We start from the raw sequence: 14,768 nt of genomic DNA, 5'->3' as shown, positions 1-14,768 counted from the left end.
CTCTCAAGAACACGCTTTTATAATTACATAATCTCCCCAGCGTAGAGAGCATTCGCAGCACGTGCCAGCTGGTTATTCAGCCGAGTTGCTCGAGTCAACCGTCTTGCATGATTTATAACAACTTCTACATGTTGGTTCCATTGTGTCCGTTAGCAGAAAGTATGTATTTTCCACCGCTGGAAAAAAAAAATGCATTTTATTTATATTTAAACGCATCAAAGGCTTCATTGTGGTTTGTGATTTATTACTCATACTCATCATTCAAAACGCTAGTTTGTCCCAGAGTTTTAATAAACAATCAAAAAGATATAAAGAATATTAAATTACAAAGTAATGGAAAGGAAATAAAACGTTTTTGGGTTTCCCCATTTTGTTGTGTTGATGCCGAGTTTTTTTGAGAAACACCTCGTCAAACAAACGGAAATATAATTAGACTATTTATGCGACAGAAACGTGTTAATCAGGGTTCCTACAGGTTTCTTCAAGTTAAATTCAAGTCTTTTTAAAAGACCTTTTTAAGACCATTTAAATAAAAAATTAATACCCATTTCACGTCCCTACCAGCAAAGAAAAACAAAATCCTTGAACTTGTGTTCATTTATTTTTCAAATGTGGAATGGGTAAAAGATAAGCCAAGCAGTGTGAAAAATAAAAACATTTCAGTAGGCCACAAGAAAGTTTGCCGAACAATGTTAAGTTGTTTTTTTAACATGAGCTACCTACTTATTCCATGCTGGTAATATGGGGAACTGAGAGACCCCTGAACAATAAACATCGAAAATCAGAACTCAACAATAAATGAAATTAAATTAAACACAGTTGGTGTCGACCCAAAAGCTGTGCGCAGATCCACTCTAGTTGCGGCCATAGCTGGAGGGTCTGCAGCGCTAGCAGCAAGCTGGCTAACATTAGCGTCTGTTGCCGCTTCAGGCACATTTATAGCAGATAGCTGGCTAAAATTAGTTGGTTGAAACACGCAGGCGACGGAAGGAGTTTGTTTTTGTCCATTGAGAGCGTTTATGTGCTCGGACGACTTGGCATGAGACTCTAATGCCTTCATTCCCATTGTACTTAGCTGAATCCTTCTTTTGCATATGGTGCAAAACGCCTCAAAAACGTTGTTGTCCACTGGTTTTAACCAATGACGAAAAGAGTTTTTATCCAGCCACGCTTCATTAAATTTACATTTCCCCATAACCTCAGAATGAAATTGGTAGCTAGCTAACATAAAAACAAGCTTTAAAAATATAACTGCGTGCGTCAGTCAACATTTCCTGTGGAATGCTGAGATTTTCGTTGATATCTCGCGCTTCTCCTTTACTTGTTGTGTTGTAGTCTATGGCTGTGGTGTCGCAGCGCGTGATCTTCCTTTACTGAAGGCATCGCGTGTTCGCAGTATTTTGTACGGTGACCCGGGGCTGCGTTGTGTTCTCAATTATTGGTTCCGCCACTCTTTTATACTACGTCATTTAATCTAAATAATCGTGGTTGACAAATGAAACTTGTGGAAAATTACAATATGGAGAAGTTACATACAGCACAATTTTTAAGACCCAAACATCAAAATTCAAGACTTTTTAAAGACTTTTTAAGGTATTATTTCCAAATTAATAAATTCAATGCTTTTAAGACTTTTTAAGACCCCGCGGGAACCCTGGTTAATACCACGTCTGGACCAACCCACCTATCGCTGGTGTATATTTGCTCCACCCACCTGAAGACCAAGACGTTTCCTCCAGTGTTTCCTCTCCCACCCACTAGACCAAACCGACCGCATCAGAATTCGCTCAGCCCAAAAATCTTACCCAAGGACATCATCTCAAATAAATCTCTCCGTTATAAATAACGGATAGTTGACCGAGGAATCCAGCTTAATAAACCATTGCATTAGTTGTTGATAAATGATGAAGTAAAGCAGTTCTCAGCAGTGGATTCAGACTTTCGGAGCCAAAAGTACGGAACGATTGGCTCTGAAAAGCAGCTTCGCTGGCAAGACTCCACTCAAAACAATTCAGTAATACAAACAGTCTTTTGCGCTCACGCACATCACTGAGCATGAAAAGATGAAATGGATGGCTGGTGAGAGCCAGCATCCGGAAAGACAAACAGGAAAGAAGCGTTCGGCCGACGGCAGCCATCGATCAAACTCGATGCTGCGCACCAGCTAGGAAAAAAGTGGACATATGGTTTGTCCTGATGATTCATTTTAGCAGCACAGACTTGCACAAAATCTGCATAAGAGAAAAAGTATACTCGGACCTATACAACGCTGCCTGGCTCCGTCAGGGACTGACTGGCTGTGTCCCGGTGTCAGCTAAAAGAGCAAGTCTTGAGCAAATCGAGTGTACAGATGACATGCTAGTGAGTCAGTCAGGCTCTCTAACAGGAGGCGAGAGGATTTACATAATACGAGAAAAACTCTCAAATTTATGGCGATATGTGGTGTTTCACTCTTCTGTGGAGTCTCATCCATCCATCCATCCAGTTTAAGCAAACCAGGCCATTTTTACCTTTAAGAGCTGCTTCCCCACAGCTGGACTCATCTTCTCATCCACCATAAAGATGACGATTCCTCTCTCGTCCATCCCTCTCCTCCCGGCTCGGCCCGACATCTGGATGTACTCTCCCGAGGTGATCTGACAACAGACACACAACAACAGGCATTGAACATGTTTCTGGAGTGAAAGGAAAATGTGACTGGTCATGTGATAAAGTACCAAAGCGAAAGACAAACAAATACAGCAGGAACCACATTTATATCGATGTGGATCAGCTACAACAGCAGAAAGCAACATCCAGGTTCCACTAGTGTGGCTGTACAAACAGGAACCTGGAACTACAGCGGTCACAGGTTCTCTCACTCACTCATCTTCTACCGCTTATCCGAACTACCTCGGGTCACGGGGAGCCTGTGCCTATCTCAGGCGTCATCGGGCATCAAGGCAGGATACACCCTGGACGGAGTGCCAACCCATCGCAGGGCACACACACACACACACTCACGCAATCAGGTCACAGGTTCAACACATATTTGATGATCAACAATCTGGTTTGACAGAACTCAATTTCTGCATCTAAGTAAACGACTTGCATCTGTTTACTCATCTACTACTTCGAGCGCAATAATGCATCGCGTCATAAAGAAGAAGCCCAGCACTGAGCCGAGCAGTACATCAAAGGCATGTTTCAAACACCTTGAATCCACGCCATCGATTATTTCGGGTTTGCTGGTGACTTCTTTCTTTTGCATTATGACCAAGCACTACTTTAAACGTCAGTGCTCCGAGCCTCGTTTGCTGAGTGAAGCGGATTTCAAGCCAATCGTAAAGCAGAACCCTGTAGAGCAGCATCTGAATAAAACGTACGGAACATTTCATATGAACCATCTGCGTTGCACGTAACCGAGCGCGACGTCATCGCGTTAGTGTTTGACAGCAGATGAAGTGCAAACATTCCTCACTGGAGCAACTTCGCGCTCACTCGAGCACATCTGCTCTTGTTCCAGGACCCCAGCACAGATAAGTGAAAGTGAAGCGAGGTCAGAAGCAGTTGGACAAACGTAAATTTGGTCTAATGCGATCCCCAACCGACTCCCGGCCGTCCAGTTGGAAAGGATTTCGTGCGCTTAGTCATAACCATCTGGCTTTGATTAAGCCCTTTCCTTATAGATACAGATATCGACCCAGGAAACAAATGCAGCACCGCCGGCTGGAGCACGTGCGCTTCACAAGTACTCATCGTGCAGATTTAAAGGAAATCCAAGATGGCATCTTTTTCCCAGTAACATTAACAGCCATTTAAACTAGAACTGTCATTTCCCACAGTTTTGATTATGATCAGTTTTATTAAAACATTACATTACATTCATTTATAATAACTGCGCAACACAAGATATTAAGATTTGTGGAAGGCGTCCAATCCGTACGTCGTTATCCGGGTTATCGACACACGTAAGCAAGATCCGTCCAGACAAGTGGTCTTCACTATTTTTTTCATGTGAGCCACACTGATAGGACAAAGTCAATAGGAGAGCCACTTTCACCGCAAAGTATGCCAAGTTATTCAGTCTTAAATAGCTTATCTGCTTAAATACAATGTACAATATTGCAATACAATAATTACTGGAGTTGAGGATGACGCATGCTCCCCATCAGTTACCTCTTTTGTCACGGTCACATTGCTTTGTTCCTGTTCATATTGTGCGCGGGATTGTTTGATAAGAAATCGATCAATTTTTTAGTCCGTGTGTGTTCAGTAAACACAAGTTGTTAACTAGCATGAAACACAAACTAGCTTCTGGCAGGCCGCCAAAAACTGGCTATTGCGAAGAACGCAGTGAGTCAGTGACGAGTCAAATAATATATATAAATATATTATTATTTGTAATAGAGCACATTTGTTTTTCTATGCTTCCCTGATTGTTTTTAATGTTATTTAAATAAAAAATAAATTTTACCCACATGATCATATCGTCGTATTATTTACTGCCATGCGAGCCGCATATTAATGCTTGGCGAGCCGCAGGAGACTCACGAGCCACGCAATGAGTAACACTGGTCCAGACGCTCATCCATTAATCCATCTGCAGCATCCACACGTCTACCTACAACATCCCTCATTAAAACACAATCTACCCGAGCGTCCATCAAACCACCTACAGGATAAAACACACCATCCAGGCTGACTTGTCAATAGGAGCCTCACATTATCTAAAGAACGCTTTCTTCAGTTGCAGGGAGTCAGAAAGCCGTTTCCACACACACAACCGTTGCTTTTTTCCCCCACCTCAATTCGGTATAATCTCTACAGATCGTTGTGTGTGAAAAATCCCAGATGATCAGGAGTTTCTAAAAAGATACTCACACCAGCTCGTTTGGCCCCAACAACCAGGCCACAAGCTCCAGAAATCACACTTTTTACCCCAACCTGATGTTTGACCTAAACGTTAACTGAAGCTCTTGACCTTCATCAGCAACTGCCCCACGATTGGTTGACAAGATACCTGCATGTGTGTGTGTGTGTGTACACCTAGCGGTTAAGGTGTTGGATTATCAATTAGAAGGTTGCGAGTCCAAACCATCAACTGCTTAGTTGTATAAAATGAAATGTAAGTCGCTCTGGATAAGTGTGTCTGCCAAACACCACGTGTGTGTGCATGTAGAGAGAGAATCTCATATCTGTAGTAGCTCCACACGTTTAAAGCACCTCTAGGTTTGTCTTTCATTGCCGCTCGGATCCCGGACTCGTCTGTAATTGTACTTTAGTGACTCGGAGCAGTTTAGAAACCCTGAGCAGCCTGGGGATCCAGAGGAGACATGGCAGTGCGTTTCTGCTTTCTTGCACTCGGATTCATTTCACACAGAGATTCCAGATGTTCTTCACAAAGCCTTCGGATGGCAGCGTCCTACGAGCCTCGTGCCAGAACTGAGAGGCCAAGCTTTTTTTTTTTTTTCTTCCCTGTAAATTTTAAATTCCAACAGCTCGAGTCATTCAGACAAACAACACGTGGCCGTTTGGGAAAGAAAAATAAAGTCCGATTTTAAAAAACAGATTTGTTAAGAGGGTAAAGACGATCGTTTAATTCCCCATGCAAATTCTGTTTGTATCATCTCTACCCGTATAACATTACAGTATCGTCTGATCAGGGTTTTCTTATTATTGTGTGCAGTCTCACACACACGCACACACAACTTGTACACTACTGTCGAGACTACATTGGCCACGTCTCTGTATTTGACCTGTAGGACCGCCATAATTCTTTGCTCACTATTTATCTGGCCAAATAACTCAGACTAATATTAATTAGGTGGCATAATAAATGGACAAATGCTAAATATGTTGCAACTGATGTCTCAGATGTTTTAGTGTGTGTGTGTGTGTGTGTGTCTTGGTGGAGACGAAATGTCTGTATAAGAATACGACTATTGACCTTGTGGGACCTGTCTGAGCCTAATGAGAAACGTTTTATGCAAAAACTGCAGCGTGCACGTGTGTGTGTGTGTGTGTGTGTGTGTGTGTGTGTTGGCGTGCGTGCATGTACCCAGCGGAAGTCCTTGCCGTCGAACTTGCGAGCGCTGGTGAAGAGCACGGTGCGAGCAGGCATGTTGATGCCCATAGCGAACGTCTCCGTTGCAAACAAGGCCTGCAGAAAGAGACGAAACATTTTATTGAAACGTTTCAAAGTAATAAAAACTCTATAAAAATAAAAAAGTCTGACTGAGTGAATGAGACCTTCAGTAGTCCCTCAGAGAACAGAATCTCAATGGTCTCTTTCAGGATGGGGAGCAGTCCACCGTGGTGTATCCCGATTCCTCTCTTCAACAGAGGCAGAACGTGCTCCACCTAAACACACACACACACACACACTAATAATGTGGCTCTGGTACATAAATTCCCTCAGACTCCAGCTTGCATGTTACTACACATGGTCCACTAAGACAATAGTGATACACGGTTCATGTGTCTTCATCCCCATTTTGGGAAACGATGCACGATGTTCTTTTCTCTGGGACGAGATGCTGAATGCTGAAGGGTGAGGTTTCTGAATGGTTTGTCAGTCTGCAGGTTCTGAATAAAGATCATATATTTTCAGGACATGCGCTGAACTTAAATCACAATTCCGTGCACTTCTGTGCCAACCGAGTACACGGTGGAAAGCTAGAGATGATCTAATAAAGGTGATGGAAACAAACCGAACGGTTCATTTCACAGTGTTGGTTGTTTTTGGAATATTCGCTGTAATTATAACAGATGGAAACTCGCAGTGTTCCCATTTTCTCTCCGTGACTTATTGGACTGTTAAAGCGGTTGTGTTACGACACTAACTTAATCCCAGCTGAGTTACAGATGAACTTTGTACAAAAAAAATAAAAAACAAAAATAAAGTACACAAGTGAAGTTTAAAACAAATCTGGACAAGCTGCCATGACTCAATGCTGCAGTGTCGCAACAAACTGATTGGAGCCAGAAGTGCGAGAGGGTCAGAAAAGGCAGAGAAGGCGAGAATCCGGGACGAAGGAGTCGCGCGAGAGTAAAAGATGCCTTCGCAGAGCATTACGGAGCTTTTACGAGGCTGTTAAAACTAATTCGGTTCAACACCGCATGAGGTTTGTTTTGTGTTTTATGCCGAGCAGTTTGGACTTTTAAACACTTGGGAGTAAAAAGAGTGCATTTTCAAGGTAGTAAAGAGAAAGCACAGCAAAATGCCAGCACTCGCGTTCAACACGTGATCGAGAAACCACGAAGAAAAAGAATCTGAATATTTTACATGAGACATCCTGAAGTCAGTATAGTCCAAATGATGGATAAATATAAAGTGAGAGATTTTAAGTTTTGACTGAAATGAATAAATTAGTGAGACATCCTCGTGTTAGAAGTCTTAACACTGTTGCTAGGCGACTGGTCAAAATAGCCCGAGCTTAAAACGAATTATTTAGCAGTTGTTAGGAACATAAAAGGCACAGTATTCATGAACCGAGTCTGAATTGTTGAGCTCATTTCTGTAACCCTCAGAAACCCTCATTTCTGTAGCACTCACACTAAACAGATACAAGCTGCTTGCGTCACGTGCGTCTCGTCTCACGTGTGCAAGCGACATCACAGATGAATTGTGAGCATTTAGTTCGTATGTGTGTAGTATGTAAATGTATGTTTTTAACGCGTGTTAGTATTATATTTAAGAAAGTAACATTGAGGTCATGTTAGATGTCAGGCTTCATAATTACATAAAGTTGGGGTGCACCATGTGTGAGAAATGCTTCAGAAAACTGAGTCGGGCCGACAAACGTGTAACCAATGAGCAGAAAGGGACGTCTTGTCAATATGCGGCAGAGAGAGTGTTCAGTGCGCATGTGTGACATTAGCAGAAAGCGATTGAAACACTGACATCGCGGACACCTGCCGTTACCTCTGCCTCGGGTTCTAGGTGTTGAACGTCGTCTTCCGCGTGAAACGGAGCTAAACCTTTCACGGTACAACACACAGTACTACAAATACACATTTGTATCACCATAATATTACTCATTGAGTTCATTTATTGATAAAAATATCCCCTCGGACAGCTGCCCCAGCAGGTTCCGCCATAAAAGTTGCCTGGGTTGCGTATGTATGTGTGGGCGGAGCTATCAAAACAGAGGTGACACCCATTTGGGTTAGAAGCGTGTGTGTTTTGGTGATTTCAAATGTGAACAATGGCTTTCAGAGATCGTGCACCCCGTCTTTAAGTTAAACTCAACGACTACATCATACTATTTGCACATAAATGAACACTCCCAGCTTACATACGCATGATTCTTATTGGACGCTGTGAGTGTTGTGTACAAACTACATCACTAAACGTATTGCTTTTAACTTTGTTATTGATGCTGCTTATAAACCAGTGATGAGAAACTGAGAACGCGTGTGTGTGTGTGTGCGCACGCCTCCTCACCTGCGGCAGCTTTTTATCCTCATCTGACAGACAGTCGATGGCGTTGCTGAACACCTCCTCCACCAGCTTCTTCTCTTCATCTGGATATACAAGAGAAGAGAAACACACGAGAGAGAGAGAGAGACGTCACACTGTTATGTGCACTGTATAGTTGTGTGTTGTTCTGCAATCCTGAAGATTCATGCAAGGGTGAATATGATCTTGACTTAATTCCTCTACGTGACCTGGGGAATGTTTCATGACGATCAGAGCAGAACTCTCCGTAGTGACCCAGAGAGTTACCCGGGCTCTCGTTTTAACTTGGGGTTCGGTTTGTCGCTCTCTCACACCCTGCGTGCACTCTTCCTTTGAGCCCTGCACTACAAAGCTTCCTCTGGTGGACAGTTAGCTTGGATTCAGAAGCTTTCGTCACTGGGCTGCTTTGTGGTCACAAGCAGAAGCTGCACACGTGAGATTTTGTTGAGAAGCAGCCTGATTCCTTTTTCGTATTATGCATAAAGATTATTACGGTGCTGCGCTAGAAAAAAACCTGGTTTTTGTAACCAAGCACTACTGTTATTATTTTTGCAGAGGTCTTCAATCGAAATGCTTGGATTATTCTCTGCAACACAAAGGTTTCAGCATCTTTGTTAAGATTTAATGAACCTTTCCTGTTATTCGTCTTCTCCTTATGGTGTTCATGTATTATGGAAAACATCCGTTTCTCAAACTTGTTAATATTATTCAATATAGGAAATACTGCAACTCAAGGCCTGAGGTAGGTGTGTGTGTGTGTGTGTGTGTGTGTGTGTGTGTGTGGGGATAAAGCTGGGGTCTCCTGTGATACCTGTATTGAAGTCGAGTTTGGACACCTGTAGCGCGTACGCCTCACATTCCTTCTTACTGAAGCTGAAGATGATGACGGGTTGGAAATTTCTCTCCATGATCATCTTTACTATCTTAAACACGTTGGATGGACCTGAAGGGGGTTAAAAATAATAAATTATATAAAGAAAAATCAGGAAAACTGAGCATAAGAATAACACGCCAGCAATGCAGACGTCCAGCACCAAAGTGACACTAGAGACACTGACACACAGAAATTACTTACAGAAAGCTTGAACTGTATCAGTAATTATTTGAATCCGTGTGTATGCGAGTGTGTAGGACTCCTGAGAATTAGCTGTTTAGAAATTCTTTAGAAATCATAAGGTATTAGAACAAGAGGATTATTATACATAAACCGCAGATTTGGAGCTGCACTAATGTTAAAGTTCGTGTACATTGGGGTGGAAAAAAACAACACACACACAACTTTGCTGAGCCCTAGATTGAATCTCATCCATTTTTAAGAGCCAACACGACGCTTGAAATCTCACCCTTGGTCCCTCCTCTTCTTCCTTTAGGGTCCCATTTTCCTCCTCCTCCACTTGCTCCGGAGTCTCCAGCATCCCGGAGAACCTGCATGGCTGTGTTGAAGTTATCCTCTCTGAACTCCCCCTAATACAGGACACACACACGAGGCAAAAATATAAAAAGGCCTGTTTTCTCTGACAGCACACAGGAGCTCCAATATAATGTTCTCCTTACTGCACGAATCCAGTTCCTGGATAACTGTTAACAGTTAACTGACACGGCAGAAACTGTGGATAGTTTTATCGATGCTACATGTTATCAGAGTCTCGTAATATCTCCGAGCAGCATCTGTGCTTTGAATATCAATGTGTGGGCACGGTTTCATCAGGAAGGTACATATGATCGAAGGGTGGCTTAGGGCAGATTTGGCAACCTTGTTGGTAACTAAATAGCAAAATGTGATCAGCGAGGACGCTTTGAGGAAACAAATATATAAGGTGTGAATGACCATGTCTCGGTTGTCCTGCTCGAGGGAGCAGATCACTGGAGATGGATGTTTGTATTAAGTCTGAACAAGGCCCATGAGACACTAAAGAGGTCTGGTTCTGTAACACGACCCGTTACACTGTCAGAAACACGCTTAGACCAAATGCAGAGTCATAGATTGACTAAATAATTAACAGAAAAGACATCAGGTATCTTGGGTTATGGGGTTCAGCAGCACAAGTTTAAGTGACTTTTTACACGTACAGGAATATCAACATAAGTTATGTTCCTTAAACAAACAAACAAACATATAAATCAATGAAGTCATGCACCAGATCACGATCAATATGGCTTACGTTCTCGTCCACGACCAAGTGAAGGCCGTCGCCACCTGCTGGAAAGATGTAGTGCTGCAGTGGAGTGGGTCTGTAGTCTGTGTACACCACGTGGCAGGGCTGCACTCAGAAGGGCGGGAAAAAAGTTCATTAAAATATCATCAGGCTTATGACTGCATACAGTGGAAGGAAGGAAGGAAAGAAAGATTTCAGAAACATTTACAATTTCAGTGCTCTGTATGCGACATCACCCTAAAACCAAGAAAATATTTTCAAGACTGGACTAAGACTGGCCATCCTTAAAAATATTCTTGTTTGCCGTAACCCGACCGACTTGCCGGTGGTAAAATTGCGTTAAAAAGGACCAATTTTTTTTTTTTTACTCTTCAAGCAACTAATACAAAAGCAATAAAATAATATTAATTATATTTTAGTAAGTATTGTAAATATATAAATTTCCCAGGCCTACATACAAACGGAGGCTACGTTCTTTCTTTTAAATAAAAACCCGTGATGTCATCTATGTTTACACTATTGGTTAACGGATGTCACACTACGGCCTGTGCGTTCGCTTCGTCTCATCCTCTCATTCACTGTCAGAGTCGACGGTTCGCGCTTGGTAACGATGGCTGCGGCTGCAGTAAACAAAATGTTTGCGGTCAACGTTCAAACAAATTTGTTTGTGGTCTGTATAGCCTGCGTCAAAATGAGGTTTGCAATGATGCGCCCGAATGCACGGGTTGAAGACCCAGTCAGTGACGTCACGATATGCTAATTTGTTTAAATTCACACCAAAATTTTACTTTTTTTTTTTACATTGAAACGTGAAAGAAAAAAATAAATAAATATATAGACCTACCTACAGACTTTTTTTTTTTTTTTACTGTTACTGCAAACCAAAATACTTTTAAGGATGGCCTAATATGGTCATCTGGATAAAGGTTTGTGGACACATGACCATGACACCGGTCCTTGTACAGTGTTTCCCTTCATGGTAACTAAGAGGCCCAAACATCGTCCCAACACAACAACGTCTCAGCACAAATCAAGGGTCCTCGAGTGACTCCATCCCACTGAACACCTTTGAGATGAGCTGGAATACTGACTTCACCCCAGACTTCTCACCCAGTGTCTGATCTCACCAAGGCTCCTGTGGCTGAGGGACACATTCACACTCCAGAAAGAGTGGAGCTTACAATAAGATGTTGGACAAGCACATATGGGAGTGATGTTAATGTGCACACTGACTTTTTGCCCATATAGTGGACGCCTTAGTGTTGCGTTACTATTGCAGTTTTTGCTTACAGCACAGCGGCTAGTGAGAAGTGAGCAATGGGTAGAGAGATTAAATATCCATTCTGAATCTAACATGACTGTGTTGAGCTGTAAAAAATGTTAGTACCTGCGTGTGCAGGTGACAGATCCACTCAGCGAACTGCCGAGCGTTGGGAATGGTGGCTGACAGGAAGACGTAATGGACGTTATCAGGAAGAAGGATGATGGTCTCCTCCCAGACCACACCACGCTCTGCAATATAAAATAAGGATAGCTTAATCAGAAAACAGCAAAGCATTCTGGGTAAGCTGTTCCTGAGAGGACTATTAAATACATCACATGATGCACAACAATGTACAGACCTAAAAGGTAATTTTAGTGTTTTCCCCCCCAGGAGCTCTACCTCATCATTAGCTAAAGATAATACACACCTTTAAATGATTTAAATCACAGTCAGAACTGAGACCAGCATTATAAAGAAAATTATAATGCTCACTCACCAGAGTCCCTCATGTAATGGATCTCGTCAAATATGACCCAGGCCACTTCACGCATGACCTCTGACCCCCGGTACAGCATGCTCCTTAAAATCTGTAACAAATCAAAGTCGGTTTTTTTCCCCTTCTATTCACACTGCTGCATATTCTAAAACATACCGACAAGCGCTCGAGGCTCATCTCAGTTCTGCTGTCTGTGTGTGTTGTGCCTGTGAGGTGTACCTCGGTGGTCATGACGAGGCAGGAGGCAGTGGGGTTAATGGTCACGTCTCCAGTCATCAGTCCCACATCCTGAAACTCCTCGTACATCTCTCTGTATTTCTGATTACTCAGAGCTTTGATGGGGCTGGTGAAGATCACTCGCTGCTTCTCCCGCAGAGCCAGAGCGATGGCATACCTACACACACAATGTTCAGATTGTCAGACATTTTATACAGTCACAGTCCGGTCGTCACCGAATCAGTTATTACATAATGATTTATTGACGGAAGAAGAAAAACTTGATCCGAAATGCCTGGAATATTAAATCATTCTGGGAGCGAATAAGCCACTGTGTTTTAAACTCACTCTGCACACACTGTTTTCCCAGCTGAGGTGTGAGCGGAGACGAGGACAGACTGGTTGTTGTCCATGCACAGAATGGCCTCGCGCTGAAAAGGGTCGAGAATGAACGGGTAATCCTGTGGGGGCACAAAGCAAACCACAGAGAGGAAAACATTATCATTAACTGTAGATTTCTCATTTAACTGGCACAAGCTGACGGCTAGCGGTTCAGACTTCAGAGCAAACTGAACCTGTGACAAATATAGAAATTATTCCTGTATGCAGGTGTGTCGATTTATCAGACACGTAACAATCCACGATCGACACATACATTATTATTGCTGCGGATGCTTTAACAAAGAAAAAAAATGGCTGAGCAGTAGTCCATTACCTTGGCTGCTTTCCCTACTCGTGGTTTCAGTTGTGTGTATTCCTGATCTGCAGGCAGCGCCACCTACACAGGAGTAAAAAAACATTTAAAAGAAGGAATAAAAACAACAGATCCTCAACATACGTCCCGTACATACACCACAACCGTATAACACTTATTATTTTTATAACAGCTTTTGCTGTGTGTTCACCTCGTGTGTGCAGCCCTCCACTGTCTCAACCTGCTCCACTTTGACTTTAGGCATCAAGTCTCCAAGACTACAAGATGATAAAGAAACATTTCCTGTTTGTTTTGTGTTTTTTTCTTTTCTTTCAAACGGTCATCTATACAAAATGCATCTAAATCTACACACGTTTATTGTCGTGAGCGAATAGACGTGACACGCTTCAAACTTGGAGCACAATTTCTCCACCTTTATTTAGCAGTATGATTAGATCAGACAGTGGATGCTTACTTGAGCTCCTCTGATGCCTCCAGTCTGGCCTTTTTACCACACAATACCTCATCACTGCCATCGTTCTCTGGCTCTCGCTTCGTCTTCAGGGATTCTGTCTTATCTCCAGTCAGGGATTCTGTCTTATCTCTGTCATGTGTGCCAACAGTTTTTCTGAGCAAACAAACAAACAAACAAAAATACAAGTAAACATTCACATCAGCAAGCAACAAAACAACTGACTGTTATCCAATCCTGGGTGTATTTATACCTTACACCCAGTTTTCCAAGGATAGTGTCCTGGATCCATATTTAAAAGTTGAATACATTTGTTAACATTAATAATAATGCTAATAATTCAGACAATAGTGTCATAACATTTGACTCATCTCACTAAAGAAGATTCGACTCTTTCGGCTCCAATACTGCTCATGCTTCATACGTGCATCTCAACACTCAGACAAATTAAATTTAAACGAGGTTCGTATCACATTTAAACGAGGTCCGTATATTAAATCAATTACACTTAAATAATACGGATAAAACACACTCACGTGCGTGTAGACTAAAAGAGTCGGTACAACTAAAAGAGTCGGTTCATTGGCGAACGATTCATTTCTGGAACAGACACCGAGCAAAGTTTCCAACTCAACCGGCTGTGCTAAATATTTTGTGGTTTTTCGGCTCCGAAATCATTACTCGCATTTATTAGCTGGTTAAAAAAATCTGGTAAAAGTAATAAAGCGAATAAACTTGGAGCAATAACAGGACCATGGTACAGAGCTAGCAAGCGCGTGCGCTATCCGGCGTTGTATATAAACACGTATGTAACTAAATAATGTGGAATATTTCGCTAGATGTCAGCGTTAATATAGAATAAAAACATACCCGATCCGAGACTCGGTCTTTGAGCTCGTCTTCTTACTAGAAGTCGTCGGTTCCTCGTCAAAAACGCTGAATAAATCGTCTCCAAAGGCGTCCGCCATGTTTCCCCCCCACGAGAAGATACAAATCCCACAATGCAGCGCGCTCACGCTGCTTCAAA

General features: G+C 42.4%; 1 protein-coding gene across 1 annotated transcript in view; it reads right to left on the bottom strand.

Annotated features, from left to right (window-relative positions):
• mtrex (Mtr4 exosome RNA helicase) overlaps positions 1-14,768 on the bottom strand; it is a 26,034-nt gene extending 11,266 nt beyond the window's left edge. Inside the window, exons 1-15 of the mRNA XM_060896480.1 lie at positions 14,612-14,768; positions 13,745-13,897; positions 13,481-13,547; positions 13,291-13,353; positions 12,924-13,036; positions 12,579-12,753; positions 12,360-12,450; positions 11,987-12,111; positions 10,606-10,704; positions 9,787-9,907; positions 9,255-9,386; positions 8,429-8,508; positions 6,232-6,342; positions 6,041-6,142; positions 2,511-2,636 (exon numbers count right to left, since the gene is read on the bottom strand). Coding sequence (XP_060752463.1) covers positions 2,511-2,636; positions 6,041-6,142; positions 6,232-6,342; positions 8,429-8,508; positions 9,255-9,386; positions 9,787-9,907; positions 10,606-10,704; positions 11,987-12,111; positions 12,360-12,450; positions 12,579-12,753; positions 12,924-13,036; positions 13,291-13,353; positions 13,481-13,547; positions 13,745-13,897; positions 14,612-14,709 — 1,656 coding nt within the window. The 5' untranslated portion in view covers positions 14,710-14,768. The remainder of the gene's footprint in view (positions 1-2,510; positions 2,637-6,040; positions 6,143-6,231; positions 6,343-8,428; positions 8,509-9,254; positions 9,387-9,786; positions 9,908-10,605; positions 10,705-11,986; positions 12,112-12,359; positions 12,451-12,578; positions 12,754-12,923; positions 13,037-13,290; positions 13,354-13,480; positions 13,548-13,744; positions 13,898-14,611) is intronic.

This window comes from Tachysurus vachellii, chromosome 20, assembly GCF_030014155.1.
Source record: "Tachysurus vachellii isolate PV-2020 chromosome 20, HZAU_Pvac_v1, whole genome shotgun sequence".
Lineage (NCBI taxonomy): Eukaryota > Metazoa > Chordata > Actinopteri > Siluriformes > Bagridae > Tachysurus > Tachysurus vachellii.
Note: the sequence above shows the minus strand (reverse complement) of the source record. Positions and strands in the feature narration are given on the sequence as shown.